Source organism: Euphorbia lathyris, chromosome 10, assembly GCF_963576675.1.
Source record: "Euphorbia lathyris chromosome 10, ddEupLath1.1, whole genome shotgun sequence".
NCBI classification, from domain to species: domain Eukaryota; kingdom Viridiplantae; phylum Streptophyta; class Magnoliopsida; order Malpighiales; family Euphorbiaceae; genus Euphorbia; species Euphorbia lathyris.
The window spans coordinates 56,444,669-56,471,493 of NC_088919.1; the positions used below are offsets into that span (position 1 = coordinate 56,444,669).

The following is a 26,825-nucleotide window of genomic DNA, read 5'->3' on the forward strand; positions in this document are numbered from 1 at the left end:
TCGATAGGAAAAGTTGGGTAGAAAGATGAGAAATAATTCAAGAAAAAAAGAAAGAGCAGAGGCATCGACTTTTCTTAGCTGAATGGAAAGTTCTGTCAAGCTGCGTTCCACAAAATGCTATTAACAAGATCTTGAAGCTGATTGAAGAATTGTAGGGGCAAGGGATGATACACACTAAGAAGGAAGATATACGGATTTCTTTAGCCATGACTCTTTTTTCACTATAAGTTGTGGACAATGGAAGAATTACGGAGAGAGTAGAAGATCGAAAGAACCAATTAACCGGTTACAATAATTAATTATCTATTAATATAATTGAATGGTAGAGATTAATAAACATTATAATCAATGGTGATCGATTCTAAGATTGCATAGCTTGTTTGGGCCGTAGATTAGTTGCAAATCATTTTTTTTTTTTTTTTTTGAGAAGAAAGAAAAAAGTATAAGAAACGCTAGAAGGAGGGGTCGAACCTCCGACCTTGTGGTTAACAGCCACACGCTCTAACCAACTGAGCTATTCCAGCTGTTGAACTTTGAGTCATTTATATCATTAAAAACGCTAAAATAATAGTTATTATCAATTTCAGATTTGCTCTTCAAGGAAGTATTGTTGGTTCTCAAAATTTTGACCTGAGTTTTCTTTTTCTATTTGTATATTATTTGCGTGATTATAAAGATATATTAGCACTCTTACTCTTTTTCTATGGTATTATAAATAACAAATAAAAATTTCAAAAAATAAAGCACTTGTAACTTTTTTTTATGAAAAAAAAAAACGCTTGTAATTAATCCTAGAATAGAAAGGTTGTGAGTTTAAACTTATCTTTTTTATAAAATAAAAAAAAATCCTATACACGGTAAAAAAATCTATATGTATATATATCAGTAGTTTTTACCTCGTTAATCATCGGTACTTATTCAAATCAAAGATGGAAATTAAATAAATAATCCTAAAAATCTAAATCAAATAAGCTTAGAATCACCATAGTATCATTAACGCATATCTTACATAAAAAAAAATTTCTTTCATTTTACCTTTACATGAAATTTTTCTTCCCTTTTACCTCTTCGCAACAGCCTCCCTCCCTCCCTCCTTTCTTCTATCATCTTCCTCTCTTATTTGAGTCTTATAATCTTTTAAGCATCAAACTTCTTTTTTTTGCGGATCTATTTTAACGAGAAAGAAGGGAATTGTCTTCATTCTTCCTCCTTCCATCGAGTTTGGCTTATACATTTAAGGTGTTTTCTTTGTTGTCATTATCGGATCTCTTTATCCGCCTGAGTTGTATCTGCTTTATATATTTTTTTCATTTATACCTTTTTCGAATTTAGTAAGAGTGGAAACGGTTAATCTTGTCCGTAGATTAATAGATCTGCATGGTTGCAACAAAATAAATGACTCAAATCCGATCATTCAGAAGGGATTAAATGATGAAGATTGGATTGCAGTTGCTTTTCTGCTGATTTGGAATTACGGGAAGTATACAATTTATCGTTCTTTTGTGTTTTTTCTTGTATCTTTTATGGATTCTTTTGCTCTTTGTAATCGTTTTATTCCCTTTTTGGATATTGATGTGAGGTTTTACTCTTTACAAATTGATTCGGTTCTAAAACAAAATCATTGATTCAATCTAATTTTAAATCTTTTTATTCGAATTTTCGATTCGATTCAAAAAAATTCAAAATTTCAATTAAACCTTTTTCGCGGCTGCCCGGATAAAGGGATTTTTATTATTATTCATAATTGCTTCTAAAAATCAAAGTTTTGGTGCATATATTCTACATTTTATTTTATTTATTTTAATTAATTTAATATCATATAAATATTGAATTATCCACTTAATGTCAAGAAACCAATTGAATTAATAGCTTAAGTTGATGATTAAGACTCCATAAATAAAGTTATCACGATTCCAACCCTCGGTCATTTGGTCTAAAAGACTCTAATACCATGTCAAGAAACCATTTAATTCAAAAGATTAAGCTGATAGTTAGGTTCAAAAATAACTTTTACTATTATCTTTGACACACCCTTGCACGTAAATGATCCATGGGCTTGAAACGTGTACAACATATATCTATCTTATTATATGTTAAAATTTCACCGATTAATGGAGTAGTCCAGATTTGAATTCTCGACCATTTAGTCTAATGGACTCTGATACATTATAAAAAATACTAATTCAACTAAAAGTTTAACTTGATAGGTGAGGCCTAATAATAGCTTTTTATTGTAATCTCTAACAATTAAGAAATAATCATATAAGGGCATTATTAATTTCTAACAACCATGAAATGAAGAAGTACAATCTTAACTTTTATGTAGACTGCTCGGGTGGACTTCCAACCAATGAACACTCGTGACAAAGAGGATGATGATATGGATTTAGGTTCTATTTTTTATTATTATTGAAATTAAGTAAACTGAGCTAAACTGAATTCTACTGAAACTGAAATAATAATATAATCTTTTAAAAATAGCAATAATTAAAATAAAAAAATTTATAAAAATAATAATGGTTCTAATAATAATAATAATAATAATAAATAATTATAAAAAACAATTATAATTATAATAAGTAATGATAAATTACTGAACTGAACTGAAATTACTGATACTGTAATTAAGTGACAAATAACAGAGCCTTAGTTGATGAAAGGAAAAGGAAGAGGCATGTGCCTACAGGTTCCCCTCAAACTATTCCTTCTCCCTCAAAAAAAAAAAAACACTCATATGGATGATTATGTGATCTCAAATAGAAACAAATCCAACAAACAAATTTTATCGTCGGATTCAAGGAGATGCCACGTCAAGAGAAATAATTGGCTTTAGTTGGAAGTGTGTGGACTCGTAAAACCACGCCAATTTGTATCTCTTAAATATCTTATTAGGAGTTGTAAGCCGAATTTTTTTCTTGTTGAAATGTTTGTTCATTCACCTCATATTAATGAAAGAAAACGTAATATTGGTTATGACTATTGTCTTTTTGTTGATTGTAATGGTAAAAGTGGTTGTATTGGCATTATTGCCTACTCTAAGGACCATATAGATATTACTATTTCTGGTGATGATTTTGAAACTGCACTATTTTTCTATGGGGTCCCTGACCGCTCTCAGCGCCATGTAACTTGGAATATTCTCCATCCTCTTAAGAATTCTTATCGCCTTCCTTGATGTGTCATTGAAGATTTTAATGGTCTCATTAGCCCCAGTGAGAACAATGGTAACCACCCTCACTAGGAATGGATGTTTCGAGGCTTTAAAGAAATCGTTTTGGACTCTAATTTATTGGATATTGATCTAGATAGGTATGAATTCACTTGGAAGAAAATGAGAGGTATTGAGAATTCTTTTTAGAGGAAATACTTGATCGACGTATGATCCCAAGGCTCTAGCTCAATATGTCACACAATATTTTACTTTCCTATTTGATGATGATCATTCCATGTACACACATGTTGATTGCATCAATGCCGATTTAAGCAATATGGTCAAAAGTGATCTCATATACCTTTTTGCATTAACGAATTCCGGATAGTGACTTTTTATATGAACCCGAAAAAGCACTAGGTATTGATGGCTTGAACTCGTGCTTCTTCTAGAGATTTTGGCATGTCATCAAAGAAGATGTCTTTGCTGCTTCACTCAATGGTTAAGTTCAGTTTTGTTTTCGCCAACCATTAATGACACTTTGATTGTGTTTATTCCTAAGATTGACAACCCAACGTCCTTTCGTGATTTTAGGCCCATATGTCTATGTATGTAACGTTGTGTATAAGATTTTTGCTAAAGTCTTCACAAAACCGCCTGAAATCCTATTTTCCGAATTTAGTTGGTTCTCAGCAATCAGATTTTGTTGAGGGAAGATCTATCATGAATAATGTCTTAATATCTTTTGAAGCATCTCACCATATGCATTGTCAGACCCGGGGGAAAATAAGCTAATATGGCATCATGACAAGCCAGGTCTTTACAGTGTTAAATCGGGGCATTAAATAGTTGCAGCTCAAGTGCTAAATGTAGAAAACAGTGGGACTGGTTCCGTGAGTTGGACTAAACTTTGGCAGCTGCCAAACCCCCCTACAAACCTCTTTGTACCTGGGCTCGGTACTGTTGTTCCTGTCCACCGCAGAATTATATGAAGATAAACGTCGATACGACTATCTTCTCAAACACGAGACAAATAAGATGTGGAAAATACTTTGGCAAGCTCTCTCTTGTTTTTCTCAAGTTTTATCAGGGATTTTGGAAGCTAAAATGGCTAAAGCAATACATGTCAAGGAAATCCTTTCTTGGTTAAAACAATCAAACAATGTTAGTCTCTATTTACATAATAGGTTCAATTTGCTAATGTGATATATGGAGTTGTTAACTTTCTGCGGACATGGAATGTTAACAATCACCGTATCACTAAAATCAAACTGTTCTCATGAAATTTCTTAATAAGAATACAAACCACATATGATCTTTTCTAAAACTAAACATTCTTTTATTTATAAATAAGCATAAACATACTCCCGCTATTCCTTTTATACAAGTCATTTTAGAGTATTCACATAAATTAAGAAATACAATTAATATAAAATCAAATTTATGAATTAATATTGATTAACTAAAAAATAATTTTCTCTCGTGTTATTGTTGGGGAATAAGTTTTGGAATGTTAAAAAACATATGGACTAAGATAAAAATTTAATGCTTGAATCGAAAAACTAAACTAAAAACTCTTGAAAAACTAAAATAACTTATATTTAGGAAGAAACTAATTTGATAAAATGACTTATATAAGGAAACGGAGAGAGTAACATTTTTTAAGGCATAAAAAGCATTTGTCCTCCTAAACTATAGAGTCAAACTCAAAGTAGAACCCATTCGTTTTTTAAATTTTCCAAAACCCAGCAATTAAAATCCCAAATCTTGTTTCTAAAACAAAAAAAAAAATCACAATTTTTGAATCTATGGATTTATCCTTAACCCACTTGCTTGTGATTTTTTTTCATATGCTTAATACAATAGAAATCTTATAGCTATTTATGGCAGAGACATATCCATTAAAAGGTATTAGCAGGATCCTTCTCCATCTAAGACAGACCCCTCAAACGAAGGATAATGCACGAAAATAGCTTCAGTTTTTTTTAAGAAAGTGTCAATTTAAAGACAATGTATAAAATAATATCATTTATTCTCGATGGTTGTAAAACCAAACTTGGAAGAAAAATTGATAGTGGCTGGCTTAATGATTTTTTTTTTTTTTTAATTGCTGAGGTTTATGCTTTTTTAAAAAAAAAAATTCCTACTAGTATTATTTTATGTTAGGTAAATATAATGAATACAGTAGAAAATTGCAAACACGTGTCAAGAGTAAGTTGGTACCCAATAAACATGCAGAGCACTTTCATTTCGTCGTAATGACGCCTCTGTCTTTGTGGCAGTGTTATCATTAAAGAAAAGAAGGAATCATCAGCTAGGGGTGCACGTGGTCGGTTAACCAGTCCATTAAGGTTAATTCGATCGGTTAACCATTTAATCGGTTTTTTAAAAACACTAACCATACATTAGTCCATTAAATTCGGTTAACCACTAATCGATTAACCAATTATTTCGATCGGTTAACCTTTTATTTCGGTTTCTAACCATTAATAAATAGAAATAAAAATAATAAAAGAATTCTAATTTTTATTGTGAGGGAGACGGCGGTTCAATGGCGAGTTGAAGAGATTAATTGCGGAAAATGATATGTACGTGCATTATGATCCTTCAGTTTTGATTCCGTTAAATTGTTTAGTCCGTATATCAAATCTCCGTCTAAAAATGTGTTAAAGAATAATTAAACGGACAAAAAAAAGGCAAAATGCCCATAATAAAACTTATGACTATAAAGTTTTGGAAAACAAGTAGAAATTTTTTATCCTTGTTTCTACATCCAGAAATATAAAAGAAAAAAAAAAGTCGCATAAACTGAAATTAGATTAGAGAGACAGTAACAAATCAACTGAGAGTTACTTACGTATTTAATATTTGATAGAAGGACCAAACCATTAAAAGTAAAAAAAATTAGAGACCTTATAATTAAATAGTGGATTGATTAATGAGTTATGAAAAACTATAAGGATTAAATAATCGTTTACCCATATAAATAAATTTATTTTTATATTTTTTTAATATTTAATTAAAATTCGGTCGGTTTCGGTTAACCGCGGTTTTTGGAACAAAAAAACCGTAACCGTAACCATTAACCATTATTTTTAAAATTAAAAACCGTACACTAGTCCATCGGTTTCGGTTAACCTTATTTTCGGTTTGGTTTTTCGGTTTTTCGGTTTTCCGGGTTTTTGTGTGCACCCCTATCATCAGCCCACTTATTTGAAGAAACAAATGAATATATATAAATCCTAATCTATTAATATTAGTAACACTTTTATTTTTTGACGTACAAATTCTTTATTTTAGATTAAAGGAAATAACTACCCTCTAATTTGACCGATTTGCAGACCGATACCTGTAGTATTTTGTTTTTTTTTTTTGCCAAATTTAGCGATAACGATTTCAAAATGAAAATTTTCGAGAATTAAATTTATTCGGTATCATATTTACTATGAAACCATATTCTTAATTTTTCAAAATCATCATTTTATGGAGTTTTCTCTCTCTAAACATTATCTTTCTCTCTCATAAAAAACAACATCTGAATAACCTCAAACTTAAAAAGTTGAAGAATTAAAATTGCTTAAAATATCATTTAACTCTTGAAATTTTTTATTTCGAAGTTGCTATCGATCAAATTCTGACAAAGTGAACTCAAATGCAAAATTTTACAAACCACAGAATTACGTTGCGTTTGCACAAAAAAACCCACAGTTAGAGGTCTGCAAATCAGCCAAAACACATGGTAGTTATTTATAATTAACCCTAAATTAAAATATAAATCAACAACAAAAATCTGTTAAAAATAAACAAAATAATTAAGATAAAATAGGTATTTCACCATAATTTAAATTATGGTGAAATAGTCAAACTTGTTCATGCATCTTTTTTAATTTGGACTTCAATATTAATTAATGTAAAGCACTTGAGTATTAATAACACTATAATTCAAGAGCATGCGTTTTACCCGAAAAACAGAGTAATACTAGCCTCTTTTAGAAATAATGTGATATATGATATCATTGAAAAAAAAGGCACTAAAAATTTCCCCTTTAAGTTCTAACCTCCCTTCGAACTTAGAAATACACACGACAAGTAAAGGTTACACTTTTGGTTATAGCCTAATAGGTACAGATTTAAAACATTAGTGGACAAAATACACAAAAAGCTTTATGCAGCACTAGAAATGCCATTTTTCCCAGAAAATGAAACAGCTTTATTGGAACTATGCTCTTTAATACAGTTATTATATCTCATCTTTGACCTTTTAATTCCTTCTTAAATTGTCCCAAACCTGCCTCTTCTCTTCCACATTAACTCAACAACTCAAGAACTTGAAAATAAGACAGATAAATATGGGATTTTCTGAGAGGTTTTTGCGCACCTGTGTTTACTTTGTTGTTTTAGCATCCATGGCTGCTCATGCAGTTGCAGACCCCGTTGTTCCAGCTCTGATTATCTTTGGGGATTCTGTTGTTGATGTGGGTAATAACAATAATCTCAATACTTTAATCAAGGCAAATTTTCCACCATATGGAAGAGATTTTGTTGGTCATAAACCGACCGGGAGATTCTGCAATGGCAAACTAGCTACAGATTTCACTGGTAAGATTTCTCTCTAATCTACTACTTTTCTTCTTAATATTGAGCTCTATCTAGTCTTATGGATTTTGTTCATGAACAGCGGAGTATCTCGCTTTCGACTCGTACCCACCTGCGTATCTTAGCCAAGATGCTCAAGGAATGAGAATCCTGACTGGTGTTAACTTTGCCTCAGCTGCTTCTGGTTTCTATGATGGCACATCCAGGCTATATGTAAAACACTGATCTCTCTCTCTCTCTATCTCTCTCTCTCTCTCTCTCTCTCTCTCTCTCTCTATTCGTATTAAGTTGGGGATTATTGACTGTTTCTTGTGGGTTTTGTAGAGTGCCGTTTCGCTCACCCAGCAGTTAAATAACTATAAGGAGTACCAGACAAGAGTTGTGAGCATGGTAGGACAAGCAAAGGCTAAGGACATGTTCTCTGCTGGTATACATCTCTTAAGTGCAGGGAGCAGTGATTTTGTTCAGAATTACTATATCAATCCTGTTCTTAATAGAATCTACCCAGTCGATCGGTTCTCTGATAATCTTATGACATACTACTCCACTTTCATTCAGGTATCAAATTTGATGTTCTATTTGTTTCCCAAGAAATGTATGCAAAGAAAAAATGAAATTCCAAAGATCAGGATTTAGGGTAGGATATCATGCACGCACTAAACCAAGTCAGCACTTTTATTCAGAAAATTCTGCACAAAAGTTATCCTATCTATGCATATTTGAAGTAGCGCAATGTCAAAGTCGAATGTATCTACACAAACCGAGTTTGATATATGAATAAATAACAAATTTACTAGGATATCTTAAAAGAAGAAACATGTTGCTTAAGTATTGCATTTGACAGAATCTATACAACCTTGGAGCAAGAAGGATTGGAGTGACAAACCTACCACCAACCGGGTGTTTACCAGCAGCCATAACCCTCTTTGGAGGAGGAGGAAGCAATCAGTGTGTAGAGAGGTTAAATAATGATGCCATTTCCTTCAACGCTAAACTAAAAACAACTTCTGAAAGCTTGAAGAGTTCCCTTCCTGGCCTCAAACTTGTTGTCTTCGATATCTACCAGCCTCTCATGGATATGGTCATGAAACCCAGTGATAATGGTAAATCACCACTCTGCAACAAGTAGATCATCAGTAGATTGATATATATACAAGAAACACACACTATCACACGGTATATGTATCATTCGACACAAACATATTATGCATTCACCAGCATGTTGATATGGATAAAAATAGTTGAGAAAAAAATAACTCGGGTTAATTTACGATGTGATTTACAGGGTTCCTTGAGGCCAGAAGGTCTTGCTGCGGAACAGGTACATTAGAGACCTCAGTCCTGTGCAACGCAAGGGCTTTGGGGACATGCTCCAATGCTACATCATATGTGTTTTGGGATGGATTTCATCCTTCTGAAGCTGCTAATAAGGTCTTGGCTGGTATTCTACTTGAACAGGGATTTGACCTCATTTCTTGAAGCAGTTCTACTGTTGCATAAGTTAGCTACAATTTTTATTCATGTAGTATTCTTCATTTCTTGAAGCAGTTCTACTGTTACATAAGTTAGCTATATGTGGAAGTTACCAGAAACATATAATTGGACGCTGGCTGATGTGTGACCTTGTGTAAAGGGATAATTTAATGTTTTCCTTCTTTTTCAATACATTCATCATCTGCTTCAATAAAAGAGTTATGGTTCTGCGAGTGCCTTCTTCTACATTGTCCTTTGTCGCAATTTTTAGGATAATTACACCCATGACCCATGCCACAAATCTTAATTTCTTAACCTAAAACCCATCACAATTTGAATATGATTTCACCGGTTGTCCTTTTGCCTGGATTCCAGCAAATATAATAGCCAAGATGACACATGGGAGACACCTAAGAAAAAAATTCCACGAGTTGGGTGTTGGTGAGTTGGCATTTAATTTAATTTTTTAGTTTTCTCACATGCCAAAATTTTGTTTAAGTGTCTCCTACATGTCATCTCCGTGACTATATTTGCTGGAATCGAGGCAAAAGGATGACTGGTGAAATCATATTGTGATGGGTTTTATAATAAGAAATTAAGATTTATGGCAATAGCATTCCATTTCCGATACTTGCAGGACCGTTAGTGTAATTAACCCAAATTTTTTGCCTCTTTATTTTGTCGAAAATGGGCCAGGGCTACAGAGGAAGGCCATGTTTTCTTCTGAAAATTTTCAGCCTAGATAGTACCAATCGTTTCTAACCTCTGTTCTCTTTCTCTGTTCTTATATTTCATTTCTCCTTGTAAAGAAGGAAATCTCCTGGTATGACCCCCCTGACCCATCCCTCAGTCATTCTCAAAATCTTTATTATCCTCCAAATATATCTAATTGACCCCATTCTATAACCTAAAAGTGTTTTAGTTCTCAAGTTCCATTATTCTGTTTCCTATTTCCCCCCTTCATCATTCTTGAGAGCTATTTCGCATGCATGAACTCTTTTATCCATTCTTATTTCCTAGGAGCATTTTCCGCTACAGTGGCTCACATTTGTTACGCAGTAAAGGGTGGCCCGGTCGCACTACGCGTCCCCGCTGAGCGAGGGTCCGGGGAGGGGTCCCACCACAAGGGTGTACTGGGGGCAAGCCTTCCCCTGCCAATTTATTTAGATAAAGGAAAAAAAAAAACAGTTCGACATGATTGAAATTGTCTTTATCTTAAAGTAGATGTAGAACCATACACAAATTAAACAATCTTTGTAACCGCTTCTTATGGTGACCCATGGAATAACTTACTACATTGATAAGATATTCTAATAACAAATGGTTATCGAAACTAGTTATAAATTCAATACAAAACTAAAGATTTAGGAAACACGAGTTCACCTGAAACACCAAGAGCTCAAATATCAACATAATCCCTAAGAAAGTTCAAATCCAGTATTAGAACTGATTGCATAAAGAAGTTTAGCTCTCAAAGTGGTTGCACGTTTGTATGTTGGCAGCTGCAGCCATCCAAGCGACAAAGAGGCCATGCAAGAATAACTAAGGTTAGATAAAAAGGAAAAAAAGAATACATGCATGTACACACTCAAAACACATTTTGACAGGAAACAATATTAAAGATGCTGGATGTTGCAACTTGCACCTGAGGAGTGAATTAAGAGTACCTTGAGAGTATTGTAGCATGTAGAAGCAGAAGGAAGCCGTTCAACATCTTGTCCTCCAATTGTTGCCCAAAGAGAGGCATCACATGGGACCTATAAGAAATAAAATTTCTCATTGTCAATTCTATTAATTTTCTTTTCTCTTCTTGTTGTTGCCTTTTGATCTTTTAATTTCCTTTGTTGAAAAAGCGGGGGAAATTTGAGCATGGGTTTCCATGGGACCATGTCATTCCAAAAATAATAGTTAAAAGAAACAATGAAGTCTAGCCGGAATGAATTGGTTTGGGGCTTTTTCTCTAGCAAAATCACACCCAAATATGTAAAGCTCCTCAAAGATCTGAAGATGCAAGTTCAATAGTATACCTTATGGATGGTAAAGTATGGCTGCAGGTGTTTGAACCCAAGTAATGGAGCTCGAGAGCAGCTGGTAACAAATTTAAGCAACATGCATCGTTCATTTGGTTCAAATCCTTTCAATACCTGAAAAGTAAGTGGAAAATTAGAATAAATATATCAAGTCGGGGAAGTGGACTAATGACATTGGCGCTGGGTCATGACATGACTGTCTTAGCTATAAGCCTATATCCTACCTTTTACCATTAAAAGAGGAGAGAGGAAGGGTGGATACAGCCCATATAGAAGGAAGCACAAGGGACTCCCTTTGGAGATGTTATGGTTACTAATACTATAAACAGAGAAAAGGATCCAGAAAACCAGGAAATAACATGGAAGAAATCTTATAAACTTTTAGGAAAAGAATTTCAAACTGTTCAATTCAAGCAAATCTTGCATGCATAATTCTTTCAAAACAGTTTGTTCCACAATTCTTCAATAAAATATTTGTAAGGAAAATCACAGACAAGAGATTAAAAAAGTGAGGCATAAAGATTTTAGAATACCAGTGTATACAGAAACAATTCAAAACATTTGAGTAAAAAAACCAAAGCTCCATTAGAAAATAGTACCTCCCAGAAAAGTTTGATTGTCCGGCTTCCCTCCGAATAGCCACCTGTGTAACGTGTGTTATTTCTTAAATCATCAACATCAATGTCAAAATCACCACCTGAAAGCAACTGCATAAAGCAACAAGAATTAGCACTAGGGTCCCTACAATTTACAGAACAAAGACACGAAACATTCTACACTATAAATTAAAGTTAGCAACCCTATTACTGCACATTCTAATTACATAGTAAATATCACATAATATGAACAATGAAGATTGAAGACCATTTTTACAATTTCAAGATTCAGTAATAACCAATAACAATATCCCCGTTAAGAATGCAGTGTATTTGTTTACACTATTGAACTTTTATTGTTCACGCCCAATATAATTGAGCTTAGGAAGTTCAAAATATTCCATAGATTTTACACGGGTAAATTACACCAATAGTACCTGAACTTTACATATTTTACACTTTGGTACCTAGATTACATTTTGTTCCAAAAAAATACCCGAAGTAACGATGACCGGTCAATGCAAGTTTGTCAGAGTAAATTACATCAATAGTACCTGAACTTTTCCTAATTCACACTTTGGTACCTGGATTTTTTTTTTCCTAAAAATATAACTCAAGTGAAGGTGGCCGGATAGTACATCTGATCGGTTAGTGACCAATCAACGAGAGTTTGACCATTTTGAATTAAAAATTAGGACCTACAATACACTTTAATATATATGTAGAGCTAAAGGGTAGTATTGCATATGTTAATTGAGTGTATGATGGGTCTAAATTTCTAATTTAAAATGGTCAAACTCACGTTGACTGGTCAAATATACTAAATTATCGATTCATTAGGGTAAAGTTTAGGTACCAAAGTGTGAATTAGGGTAAAGTTTAGGTACCATTAGTGTAATTTACTCATCAAACCCGCATTGACCGGTAAAATGTACTAAATTGTCCAGTCATCGTTAGTTCAGGTATATTTTCGGGACAAAATGTAATCTAGGTACCAAAGTGTGAACTTTTATTGTTCACGCCCAATATAATTGAGCTTAGGAAGTTCAAAATATTCCATAGATTTTACACTGCACACCAACCATCCAGTGTGCCAAAAGTAGGAGTAGTTAAACAGAAGATCGCAAATACTAAACACATATTTAGTGTGTTTGTCATGAAGGAAGGGAGAGGGGAAGGATCGAAATTGGGAATTTCAAAGCATGTTACCGTATCCTTCCAAGTTCTTTGAATGGATAAAAGACTTAGCCAAACCGCGGAGCTTGACTAAGCTATTTGCTGAATACAAGTGCAGGAGGAATTACCTGATTAAATTCACTGGCATTAAATAACTTTAACCAAGAAGGAGATATGAGATCCGTCAAACCCCTATAAAATGCATTTGAAAATGGCAATATCTGCAATTTGAACACTTGGCATGAGGCAACTCTAGAAACAGAAGGTGCAGCTTTAAAAAACAAAATTTGCTCTAAGGTAGTAAATGGATACCTGCCGGTTGAGTTTATAATCTGCCATTGCATGGACATACTGCATTTTGTTCTCATTTGTCACGCAAACATCTCTGCCACCAGGTTTAAGCTCAATAACTTGCCGTTTGCCAAATGATTCTTCTGTAACTGTGAAGTCCAAAGATAGATCCCTGAGATCACCCTCATAATTCTGTAGAAACAACAGCCATTAAAAAAATAAAAATAAATAAATAAATAAATAAGGTAAAAAGACATTAACTTGTTCATCTAGTTTTACAATATAATGATAATAAATAAGAATAAAATGCATTATTTGGCCTCTGTGCTTGGCATTTTGACAATTACACTCCTGTGTTTTTATATGATCCAGCCCATACTCTTATTTTTTCATACATTTAAGCCATTTTTGAACGGTTGGACCCCTATGCTTCTATGTTTGACAAAATAGGCCCTTACTGAAAGATTTCATCGTGCACGTCAATGCCGCGAGGGAACTGTTTAGCCTATGGCATGTGCCATGCACATGCAATGGAATCATTTAATAAAGTCTCTGTGTCGAATAAGAAAAGTACAGAGACTGATTCCTACAAAATAAATGCAATAGATTGCTTGCGGCTAAATATGAATTGTCTTAGTCAGTCGATAAGTCAACCCTCAGCAAGCACCCTCACAAATGACTGCCTACTTCTCTACTCTGTGCAATTAACAAATAATAATTGCCATGCACAAGGGCCAAATTGGCCTTTTTCTCAATAATAATATAAAAAAAATTCCAATCCTCAAAAAACAACATTAAAAGAAAATGGCTGAATTACAAAATCCAGCGTGACTTATCTCAAAACCTAGATGGTATTGGCTGGAGAAAAATGCAAATACTTTATGCCCTAGTCACCAATGACACATACACTTGTTGACATTAAGGTATTCAAGATTGCAACACTATACGGATGTTTGACTCTGGGAATAGTTTCAGTTTAGGATGTAAATATTAGTCTTAACTGATATAATTTTGGTTAAGCTCATGCATGCAACCAGCAGCTGCAAGATATTGCACCAACCATGCTCCACCTATCCCAATATCTTCTTTCTTTTTGCTTATCTCTTCTGTCCTATCTTTTGATTTGTCTTTTTTACTCATTATCTAGTGCTTGTTCACCAATTTTTCTTTCTTGAGCATAAAAATTGAGATATATAATCTTCAATCTGTTTTTCTTTTTGGCTTTCTCTTTCTTTAACTCAAAGCTAAGATATATAATTTTCAGCCAAGAAATTTGTTCAGTTAAGTACAGCAATTTTGCAGGCATCTTCATGTTGCTTGTTTGGAATCTGATAAGTACCAGATATCAAAAGCATAACACATTTCGACCCCAACCAGTAAGAGTTAAACCACAAACCCATAATTATATTAATCATTTGATTATAATGTTTTAGCATAGCTTTATACGTAAAATATAAATAACCCATCAAATGAAATGGTTATGAGATGATCAAGAGGGTTTACCTTCACATACATGAGATTACGGTAAAGCTCTGGATCAAGTGTTGATAGTTCATCAAGGAAGCTATACCGGCCTAACAGTTTTTGTACAAAAACATGTGAAAAAGAGTAATCTAGTAATATTCCTTCATAAAGAGCTTTCCCAACAACTCTTCCAAGAAATTCAATCATCTGGATACCATTCTCCAGATATCTTGCAGTCGTGTTAGGGATTAGAAGTCTTTCTGATGTTGATGTCTGGGAGAACAGGCCATACCTTAGAGAATAAAACAGCATAGTAAAGAAAAAGCTGAAAACTGTATATGCTGGGAGAGCACATAATGAAGGAACAAAGAAACAAGATTAAGACAACAGATAAAACTTACTCAGGGGAAAAGGCCGCTTTTGATATATCAGTTAAGAACTCCTTTGATAATCCACCATAGTCCAAACCAGCCTCTGGAACGCCACATTCACTAACAAATGAAACATGAATGGACGACTTCAATCTTGATCTAAGAGTATTTAGTTGCCGAAATCCATCTTCAACAATATGACCCCGCCTAACTACAATCTCCACTGCTCGAGAACCAGGTCCAGTGACTTCACCAGCCATTTTTCGAGATACTTTGTCCATGTTGATAAACTCTCTAAACATTTGAACTCTGTCAAAGACATAAATGATGTCAAGAAACCCATCAGCCACAGAAAAAAAAAATCAGAACTATGCAATGCCAACAAACAAATCGATTCCAGAAAGGCGTTAAAGAAAAATGCCCCAAGAGAAGGCAATTGCAGGCATGATAAGGACAAAGGGTAGAAGGGAGAAAGAACAAACAATCAAATAAACACTTTACAAAACCAAGGCCGCTTGGACCGCCTAGGCACTCAAAATCGAGAATCCGCGCCAATTTTCTCCGATTAGTCCCTCTAGGCGTTTTTTGGCCTCTAGGCGATTTTTAGCCGCCTGGGCTCCGCCTCGACACTTCCTAGGTACCACCTAAGCAACGATGAACAAAAGCATTTTTTACTGTGAATTTATATTTTGCTTTATTATAATTCACTTTTGAGTTGTTTCAATGATATTGTTGTTGAAATGTTGATGTTTGCACATTTGTAAAGATATATGTTACAAATATACGTGTTTTTTCTATATTAAATAATTTTATATTGTTATTTTTAAATAGAATAATACATATTTTAATTGAATTTATATAACAATTTGTTGATTAACAAATAAAAAATACAAAATACAAATCCAATTAATCCCCGACTAATCCCCGATTAATCCTCGAGAGCCCTGTCTGCCCGATTAGCGCTTAACATTTTTTACAATCTTGCAAATAAATACAAAGAAGTACTTAAGCCCAGAGAGAGAGAGAGGGATGAGTGGGAGGGAAGGAGCCAGTGCCTACTGAGAGTGTTAGGTTGACGTTCCTGGGAACCAATCCCTATATGGTGTTACACGGGAAAAGTGCAAACAGATCAAGTAAACAAGAACAAGAGAAACAATAAGGTGTTCATGCTCACCTCTCTTCAAATGGATATACATGTGGAATAGCAGTAATTACAGAACCTCCACTTGGAATAATCGCAGCATCATCTGATTTTAGATTAAACAACACGCTTTCATGAGTTCTGGCAGCAACTGCAATTGGAGGTCGGCTCTTTCTAGCAGGTGAAAGCCAGAGAACAGGAGGGCAAAACTGATGCCTACAATCTCTATCATATATCAAATGTAAGCATCTGATTGCAGAATCCATGAGAGATTTATTCTGCTGACCTGCATGAGCCAGGCCATTGTACACTAATGTATTCAGAACTGATGCAATTCTTCGTTGCTGCTCCAGTGCAAATGGGACCTAAGCCACATGCATAAAATCATTGAAATAAAAAAACCATTACATAATTTTGTGTGATTTGGCCATACAAAAAAATAGAAATACCTGTTTTTCATAGAATTCAATGTCATCAAGAACCAAAAGTAGGTGGGAGTACACAGCACAGAACAGATGAAGCAGGCATGACATATCTTTTGAAATATTTGTTGGACCACGCCTTAAAGGTTCCACATCCCAAATATCTTGCAAGGCATCGTCTGCCTGTGCACTGGGTTGTGCATCAACTGAATCTACATAATCATCACCAGACTGGGACTTACCAGTAAATTTATGGAGCACATTGGTCCATTTATTAGTTCCTTCCTTATTGAGCTGCCTTTGTGTTTTCTTAATATCTCCATCTTTTTTGTTTTCTGAAACTTTATTTCTAGAAAATTCATTATCAGCAGAAGTATGCCCCTTCGCAGGAAAAAGTAAACTTTCCAATGCTTCCCACAGAATGACAAGAAATCCAGGAGTAAAGGATAGCATGTTAAGAACAGGCAATGGCCCAAATGAAGGATTCAAGATTGAAAAAATTCTGAGCATGTAGGAATAGTAATATGCAATATCAAGGAATTCCAACTTCCTCGAGCATTTAGGATCTTGTGCAATTGAAGTTTCAACTGTAAAATTACATGCATCACTCTTTGAGATAACCAAAAGCTTTGCAAGATGCCATTGCTCACAAACAGGTCTCAGTAAGTCTAAATAAGATATCTTCAAGGGACAAAGAGACTCATTCTCATATCCAACTTGCTCATCAACCTCAGAATAGTGTTTCCCTTTTTCAGTCCCTCCATTATCATGAAGCCAAGACAGTAGACTCTCAGCAAGAATGATCACAACATGGATATAGATTGCATAATTTAGACTTTGATTAAGCCCTCCAGGATCCACAAAATCAGTCTCGCTCCGAGAAGCTAGGCAAATAATGTTTGCAAGAGCCCAACCTACTGGTGGAATCACCTTGAGAAAATGCTGAGTTTTCAAATCGTCCAACTTTGACATCTCTTTTAATATATTGTCTTTCAAAATCTGCCATCATCTGCCAAAATTTGATCAGTCCCCACATAATTTGTATAACATAAGTGTCTACAAGTTGAAACAATGAATTGAGGCATTTGATACAAGACATGATCTAGCATTAGTTTCATCAAATAATTTAGGCATAATAATAATAAAAGAAAAGAAATATAGATGTATATACTCAGAATTACTAACAGAGTTGGATGTGTCTCATTCAGTTGCACACCATACAGCCAGTGCAAATTTATTAGCACAACTTGCAGGAACACAAGGCAATACAGCAAATTGACTTGGCACTTTGCAAAATATATATATATATATATATATATATAAATAATCAATTGAAAAACAGAAGCAGGTTCAAGTAGCAATTAGTCTCAAGGAGCTTCCAGAATTGACAAGTAGACAGAGGCTCATGTCATCTAATTTCTGTAAACAAGGAACTCACTGCAGATGCATTTGAAACAGACATGCAACATATAAATTAGGACTTCATAAAAGGGCGGCCCGGTCGCATTACGCGTCCCCGCTGAGCGAGGGTCCGGGGAGGGGTCCCACCACAAGGGTGTATTGGGGGCAAGCCTTCCCTTGTCAATTTAATTGGCAAGAGGCCGCTCCTAAGACTCGAACTCGTAACCTCTGGTCACACGACAACAACGTTTTACCGTTGCGCCAAGGCTCGCCCTCCAAATTAGGACTTCATATTTATCCAAATTTATTCTATTCAAAGGTACATAACTAAATAAAAACATGCAACTCAAGAATAGATCAAGTGCACAGATTATCACAGGTTGGCATCAGTGTAAAACACTCAAAACATGCCAACTAACAAGAGTGATCCACCCTATAAATAAATAAACAAGAGTGATCCACAGAAAAATATAAAAAATTACCACTCAAAAAAACCAACAGAAAAGACTGATCTAGAGAGAAAAATTAACAAGATGTCACATTTATGCAACCCTCTTCCACTATGTATCCCCTCAAAGTCAAATGATGGAACTCATATGCCACAAATAGGAAAACTGAGCTACATCAGGCAACTACTTCAAACAAACAGTTACATCTATTTCCTCCTAATCTAACTTTTTCAGTCTCCTCAGCCACAAAATTGGCAGTCATGAAGAAAGAAAGCATTTTGTTCCTGTCAAATTCATTGGGAAGACTGAGGTAATAGTAATACAGAGTTGGGACTAAGTTTTACGATGCTGAACTTGAGAGAATCAGGAATTTATTGAGTGTTTTCAGATCCATCATCAAGAGATCTATTTCCAAATACCTACATGAACATTTCCAATTTGGGTTAGAAAGGGGCATCTGCAAGATCACCTGCTTAGCTGGACGTAATTTTAGGAATAATATCAAACTAGAACAGCATAAGAGTAGAAATTGGACAAAAAAAGAAAAGAAAAAGGAAAGAAGTTTTCCCAGAAATGCAGAAGCCAAAAGGGCAGCTCACATATATTTGGAATGTCATTTCCAGAGTACATATGCAATACATGATAAAATAATACCATACTCCACCAGACAAGACTATAGATTAAAATTGTTAGGTCTGAAATGTGAAACATGAAGCTTCAAGAATGGTCCAGGAATTACCTCAGTAGCAGAAACACTTGAGTTGCCTAAGCTGAGTTCTCTGTAAATTGGACTAGGTTATGCTAATTGTTACTTGATACATTACCTATCAATATTCATTGTAATCTACCTCGATCCACTATGATAAAGCAACTACAAGTAAATCAAAACTAACCCACAAGCATTTGTAATGTATAACCACTCAACAAATTGGCACCAGCTGTTCATGAACTATACTTAAGGATATATGTGGACATGAAGTTCATACAATTATGGAGCAACATTGTGGAGAAAACTTTACACATTGAAAGAATTACAAAAAAAATTGCTTAGAATCCAATGAAACTTACCAGTAGAGCCTGGAGGCATGGAGACAGAATAGACTTGTGCTTTATAGCAGACACAAGAACAGTTGGAAGACGTTGAGTAAGCCTGGGAATTGTGAGTAGAAACATACAGTACTGTGCAGCAGCAGAATGCACATTCAATAGGTCAGAACCAATGGATGTGAAATTTGTTGCATTCAATGGTCGTAAAGCTAAGGTTACAGCAGCAGCAGTAATTAAGAATTTATCATCTGCCTGGATCATAGTTTTTGTCTGTGGAGAAGTAAGAACATCTAATTTATTGATGTATCTTCCAATAGATACATAAAGACCACTTCCAGAGCTTCCCATAAACCTAATAAGATCATTTACTGCAGCATCTGCATCTTCCAGACTACTGCTCGGGACACTTTTCCACCCCTTCAGATCAGTTAAGACAACAAGAAATCGCATTGCAAGAGAGGTAAGAACAATAATATCTCGACTGCCTACATGAGATTTATCACAATCAGCAAGGATAAATGAGCAGAGAGAAATCAGCTTCTTTGACTGATACGTCCATAGTTTTCTCTCTTCAAGTGAACCCAATGCTAGGAAGCAAAAGTTCTTTCTTGAATCTACCCTTAAGAGAAAAGGAAAAAAGAGTACATCAGTCTTTTTATGAAGTGTACCGTTTGAGGAGAGAAAGAGCGATGTCAATGATGAAACTGTATAGTATAATTTTTGTCCTTAAAAGAGTTCAAGGGATAAAAATGTTTTAATGATGATCCGAAGTATGTATTGGAACCTAGAAGAACAGCAAGCAACTAATGATCTATTCCATCATTTTGTTTATGCTTTATCCCTCCCATTTAATCTAAATACTTTTTGAGTAGGAATTTATAGGTATACCATGCACATAAACACTCAATACTCTTACAGAAAATAAAAGGAAGAACTAGAAAAGAAAAGAGAAATGCAGGCCTGGATAGTGATACCAAGTTGACTTGATAGCCATAAAATAGATTTTCATTTTTTTATGGAAATATACTGCTACTTTTATTCAAGGTTAACAAGTCAAATACAGCAAATGACTACACTAAACAAATTACCAATACATGGTTAGGTAAAGCATTTGCATTTATGAAAAATCATTGCTATGGAAGTGAAGTAACGAGTATGAAACTATAAATGAGGATTTGTTATCTAGCCATTACAAATTCAACATTCTGAACCAGATGACAAACAGAAACCCATGATATACATAACAGTGCATTACCAAGAAGCATATCTGATTGTATAGAAAAACAGAAATGAAATTGTATTCCAACTCATATAGGTATTTAAAACTGACATACCAGTACAACTTATGCTTTCCAAAAGAATCTTAAAGCAAGTCTGCATACAGTTTATATCTCTGGTGCAAATCTTCCCATGACGAGCAGACAGACACCCAACAAAGAAAAGGAAAGGCCTCAAAACCCTAATAGAAACCCAGCTGGCAGTCATTGAACCATCATGGTGATGTAACATGTCTTCCCATTCTGCTTGAAGCTGCTTAGCTGCCTTTTTGGTCAAATTATAACGTCTCCAGACTCTCTGTAAACAGTAACAAACTTAGCCATTTTCTCATTGCTAGACTTGAAGAAAATAAAATGAACAAAATAAAACTTTTCCCATCCATATCATATGACTTTCACCCCAATAAATCATCATTGCAAAGTTAGACTTGTAATTGTAGAAACAAAATCATTAATCACAAAAGCAAACAAATAATCGTTCCTTAATCACGTTCCCACAGATAATCATCGCGTATAATCACAATTAACAAGAAAGAGAAAAGTGAGTCACCTGGATGAAAATGGAAGAAGCAGTAGCTCGCCTAGCATAATTACGGAGCTCTCTCTCATGAGATACCTTCTCAAGGAGGGCGTCCCTCGATATCTCTCTAGCACTGGCTCCCCTTAAGGAAACCTGACAAAATTGACCATCCATATTAACATAAATACAATGCAATTGCATCTAGAAAAAAGAAATTGAGCAGCAGTTCAGTTCAAAATTATTGTTCAATCACGAATTTTTTTGAGAATCGAACGGTTAGATTCTAATTTATTGGCGCGATTTTGATCAATCGGATGAGTTTTCAGAGAAGGGAGAGAAGCACCTGAAGCTTTCGCGGTTCATCCATGGACCATGGAGCTGAAGAGTGAATGTAATGGCGTGATGGATCACTGGTATGGGAAAGATTCGAGATGTCAACTGGTATCAATCAGTTTACTCCGTTGTGTGAACTGTGTAACGTCTAGGCGCGTGCGTTCCAAATTTCTTCCAGCGCCCTTTTTGCTATTTTGTTAACTTCTGCACTATTGGTCCTGATGTATACAAAATATTTATCTTTGCTCCTCATGTATTATTTGTTTACATTTACCTCTCGATCTTTTAAAATTGGCTTGATACTTCCACCGTTCTCTGTTATCTCATTTTATCACTTATAAACTATTTCTCGTTGCTTTGAAATAGGGAACAAAGTTCAATAAAAGAAAACAGGGAACAAATTGTTACATTAAGTGAGTTGAGAGGCTAATAAGATACGCACACGATGAATTAAAGAGGTTAATCAATAACATATAAACATATAAAAAAGTATGAAGTGTTATATTTGTTGAAATTGATGAGACTGATAAATTAGCCGCTAAATAGATAGAGATAAGTGACGATGTGATAAATTTAGGGAGGCATTAAGCCTTTAAAAACATTAGTATTTTTATCTTTTAATCTAACAAAATTGGTGAAATTTTAACCGATATAGATGATAAGTTAGTAATTATATTATATTTTTAACAATTTATCGACCGAGTTCCTGTTAGATAAATTCAGATTTTTTTTAATGAATTAACTTTGCATATTTTGTTTGTGTCTAATTTTTTTTTATTGATATATTGCTACATGTATTATTTAGCGCATAAAAAATCATGCAAGTTGGAGAAATTAACAACACTTAGTATCCATTTGGTAATGCCGTAATGCAATGTAATGTAATCAAACTTGTAATGTAATCAAACTTTAATGTAATGGAATGAATGATTATTCCATTGTTGGTCCCTTATAACGTTACAAGTATAGTTCCAAGGGGGGGGGTTAGGAACTGTTTAAAATTTTTTGTTAGGGCAGACTCCTTTTTCGTGAGAAAAAGGTTTTAACAGCGGCGCTGAGTGAATAGCAAGATACTGGCTTAGTCAACTGGTGACTAGGTCAGTTTCTTTACTTGAGTCAGGAGATAGCACTTAGAGTCTATTCCTGAGCTCAGATATTCAATGCGCACAACTCAGCTTGACCTCTTTACTTGGTCAGTTTTTGTTTAAGCAAGCAATAAATATATAAAGGAGTTTAAGGTTAGAAATATGTTACTCAGCAGATTTATCCAGGTTCGGCCTCCAAGCCTACGTCCTGTCCCCGGAACACGTTCCGAGATTTAGAATTCTCTACTGAGCTCTTTAACGGTAGAGCATCAAACCTTTTACAATCTTAGAAACTGAGTATAACAAGAGTACCTTCCTCTATACCTCTACTCAATCCTAATCTCTCGCTGAGTACTATAACCGAGTACTCAGCCTCTCCTTTCTAATTCTAGAAATGATAAGTGTTTGTCCTAAACAACGATTGCTAAGACACCTTAGATGATTGAATAATCACTCTAGACTTTTACACAAAAGATATGAAATTTGGTGTAAGATTGCTTTGTTTTTTCTTGCAGAACTTTGAGTAGAATTTTGGTCAGCGTAATGGCTTGATCAAGTTCTGTATTGAATGAAGCAACTGAAGGGCTCTATTTATAGAGACGTCTGAGGCATCGGTCATTTCGAATTTCGAAAAATAACCGTTGGAGGGAAACGGCTTCTTGTCGTTGTCACCCAGTCTTGCTCAGAGCTCTCGGCCAATCAGATTTGAGTATCTTCTGTCCTCGGTCAGCTTTTGGTCAGCTTGGCAGAATGTCTCTCCATTTATGGTAAGGTCAACTAGACAGCATTCTGTGTCTTCTGAACTTTACCCAAAGTGGAAACACTTTGTCTGGAAGTTGTTCTTGCTCAGCTGCTGTCTTGTACTCTTTGTCGAATCAACTCAGCAGCTTCGTCCCAAAGTTGCTCAACGAAGGTCTTCTAGATCCTTCTTCCGCTGAGCTGCGTTTTGTACATAACCACAGCGTTTTGACATACGCGGGCCGAGTTGCCTTAAACTGTTTGACTTGGGCTTTGACTTCCGTATTGGGCTTTGGGCCTTTTAATCTTTGTGTCTTATAAACAATTTAACTCAACATTGAACAAACACATTAGTAGAATAAATCAAAGCATTTAAACTTAGTGTGTTTAGAATATTTTTTAATTACTCTTAAACAATTTTGTCATATCAAAATTATGTGGAAAGGTGTTTCAACAAACTCCCCCATTTTGATGTTGGAAAAACTATTCAGCGAAGAACTCAGTATTGAGCTCCCCCATGATAGTTGACCTAATATAACTTAGCAAACTCCCCCGTCAGGGTTGAGCTACTGACTTAGTTTTACTCTAAACATTTAAAGGTTTAATCGAGTAAGTCTAAGGTCAGTTTTCAGATATAGGTCAGCTAATGAAACATATTCTATTTTACTCAGTGTTTAAGCGGAAGTTTTATCATTCAGAGGGCGCTGAGTAATTTGTTGTTCAATGAGTCTTATAAGACAATGTTTTATAAACATACAAGTCAATGTCAAACATATTATCAGCATTAAACATAGTTGATGTAATTGAAGATACTTAATAACTTAATACTCAGCATCGTATAAAATAACTCAGGTTTTGGATAAAAAGATGCAAGTATTGATAATAATAGAAGTAGTCAGCGTATACAATAAAAGACAAAAGAAAACATAGAGACTACACACATAGCATATACTGAGCTAGCCTACATCTATTTCTTTTTCTTTTGCTTAGACTGACTAAGCTCATGCTGTGTTCTAGCTTGTTCTTTCTCCCCCGTTTTGTCAGCATCGGGAGGAGGAATCCTAAAGGCGTCGGTTAAGACGACTCTGGTCAGTTCTGTGGACAGCCCCTTAAGTCTATCGGTGCTTTCATTGACGCCGTCAAAGATAGCAACTCCATCATCTGAGACCTCGGTGGGTATATTGAGTTCATCAACGCTGATCATGCTTACTATGAAAGCTTGAGTTTTACCTATCCAGGTAATTGCATCTGACAGACCAGCAACGACTTGATGAAATGTCTTCAGTAAGGCTGAGTCGTAGTATTGACGCTGAATATTGCTGTGACGTACATGGTTGAAGGTTTGTTTGGTGACAGACAATATCTCATTTTGCTTCATGGCGTCAGTGTCCATCTCTTGTTTGTTCAAGTTCAACAATCGAACAGCCTCTCCAATTTGCTCCACTGAGCATTGAGAATAGGAGACCATTTGCTCGTTGGTCTTGATTTGCTCAGTGTGAAGCTGAGCAAAGAGCATTTTGACTTCATCAGAAGTTTCATATCGCGTGTTCGCAGCTGACAAGGTCTGAACTTGACCTTGAAGAGTGTTGAGGTGTTGAACTATGTCAGCAGGAGCTCAGCCAGCTTTGTGATGGAATCATGCTTAGGTTGTTGTGCTTGAATGGAGACTATGACACTTAGCAAATCCTTGAATCCCTTAACTTCATTGAGAAGCTGAGTTACGTGGGAGAGCTTAGTTGTCTCAACAGTAGAAGACCCAGCAGCAGGTGGAGTGGTTTGATGAAGGTCTTTAATTAATGTTTGCATCGAGTCGATGATTCTTTTACCAGACTCGGTGGCATGCAAGTAGCTGAGAGAGCCTTCATTAACTTGCCTAGTTTCCTCAGTATGACCGGTTGGAAGAGGAGTCAGAGGAATAACATGTTTAGTAACTGGAAGTGTGTTTTCAATCTGCACTTGAGTCTCGGGCAAAGCTGATTGATCGGCAGAAGTGTTGATTGGAGAAGAAGTAATCCGAATGTTGTCTGTGCTGACTGGAGCAGGAATGTTCTGAGTCAGCACAATGCTTGGAGTAACAGCATTGACGGGAATTTGCTCCATTTGGCTTGTAGAGTTAGCGGAAGCATTCAAGTCGGCGTGTTCCTTTGGTGAAGAAACAGAGGCTTGCTTTTCAAGAGAAGCCGATGGAGTAGAAGATGTTTGTTTTCTGAAAAATTTCAGCTTGAGTGTAAAAGGGTCTTTGGTCGGCTTCTGGATAACGAAGTCAGGGACAGATGGTTTTTGAACAGGAAGGTCAATGACAGACTTCTGACTTGCCTTAACTAATCTTCTTCTGCGAGGAGGAGTGTCAGCTTGGATAGACTCTCCTGAGTGAGAGGGGGAAGTTTCTTCTTGATCAACATTGGGTTGGTCAGGTTCTTGTTCTTCTCCAGCAGCCAACCCAGTATTGGTTGGCTCAGCTTCAACCTCACTAGCTGTCTCCTCGGAGTCAGTATCATCACTGTGTTCTTCTCCTTGTTCATCATCTTCTTCATCATTGCCATCTAACTCTTCCTCAACTTGTGCAATGAACTGATCATCCAGTTGCACATCATCTTCTTGATGTTCAGCTTCAGTTCCTTGACACTGTGTGTAGTGAGAATCACCAGGAACAATGATGTCAGTAGGGATAGCATCAATAGGGGTCAGCGTAGAAGACTTCTGTTTCTTTTGAGGTTGCTCATCAGCATCTGTTCTTTCCTCTATTTCAGGATTATCTTGCCTGCTTCTCTTCTCAGCTGACTTAGGTCTCTCCTGACCTTGTTCAGCAGCTGACTTAGGCTTCTTGGCCTGAGGCTCAGCTTTCTTTGAAGGAGTCCCAACAGCTTTTCTCTTTCGGGCAGCTGGAGCCTTTGTCCTTTTGCCCTTCTTTGGGACATTTGTCTCCTCATCAGCCTCATCAGTAATTTTCCCTTTCTTAATTGGCTGATTGTACTTTAAAGCCCTCAGTGAAGCAGCGGTTATCTCAAATCCTCTAGCCTTAGTTTCCTCAGATAGATCAATTTGATGATCTAAGAGGATTCTAGTGATGAGCGAGCCCAGCCTGAGAGTTCCAGTGCTCCTTTGGAAACCAGCAATCAAGAATACTGGCATGTTGATCGGCTTGTATGTCAGCATATGCCATATGAAGCATTGCTCAAAATTCGTTGCTGAGGTGGTGCAATTGATCTTGGGATAAATGAAGTAGGTCAGCAGATAGTGGGCCATCTTTTGGTGCTGACCCAT

The 26,825-nt window shown here is 35.5% G+C and overlaps 2 protein-coding genes and 1 non-coding gene across 4 annotated transcripts; 1 reads left to right on the forward strand and 2 right to left on the reverse strand.

The window, feature by feature from the left end:
* Positions 1-450: 450 nt before the first annotated feature.
* TRNAN-GUU (transfer RNA asparagine (anticodon GUU)) lies at positions 451-524 on the reverse strand. The gene has a single exon. It is a non-coding gene; the product is annotated as a tRNA-Asn (tRNA).
* Positions 525-7,365: 6,841 nt separating this feature from the next.
* Positions 7,366-9,412, forward strand: LOC136208503 (GDSL esterase/lipase At5g03820-like). Its single transcript, XM_065999414.1, has 5 exons — positions 7,366-7,750; positions 7,830-7,960; positions 8,072-8,305; positions 8,592-8,850; positions 9,033-9,412. Exons 1-5 carry the CDS (start codon positions 7,501-7,503, stop codon positions 9,224-9,226), a joined length of 1,068 nt encoding a protein of 355 aa, XP_065855486.1. The 5' UTR covers positions 7,366-7,500; the 3' UTR covers positions 9,227-9,412.
* On the reverse strand, positions 8,405-21,905 carry LOC136208502 (E3 ubiquitin-protein ligase UPL7). 2 transcript variants are annotated; one of them, XM_065999412.1, is made up of 15 exons: positions 21,749-21,905; positions 21,436-21,558; positions 20,943-21,183; positions 19,630-20,222; positions 16,739-17,710; positions 16,323-16,654; positions 15,179-15,457; positions 14,817-15,069; positions 13,335-13,505; positions 13,151-13,243; positions 11,850-11,957; positions 11,248-11,364; positions 10,888-10,977; positions 10,604-10,722; positions 8,405-8,863 (listed from the first exon to the last, which is right to left on the reverse strand). In XM_065999412.1, the coding sequence occupies exons 1-14, from the start codon at positions 21,770-21,772 to the stop codon at positions 10,639-10,641; spliced, it is 3,480 nt and encodes a 1,159-aa protein (XP_065855484.1). In that variant the 5' UTR covers positions 21,773-21,905; the 3' UTR covers positions 8,405-8,863; positions 10,604-10,638. The 2 variants fall into 2 exon arrangements, with proteins under 2 accessions (XP_065855484.1, XP_065855485.1); XM_065999413.1 differs by lacking the exons at positions 21,436-21,558; positions 21,749-21,905 and having other exon boundaries at positions 19,630-20,227; positions 20,943-21,069.
* Between the last annotated feature and the right edge of the window lie 4,920 nt (positions 21,906-26,825).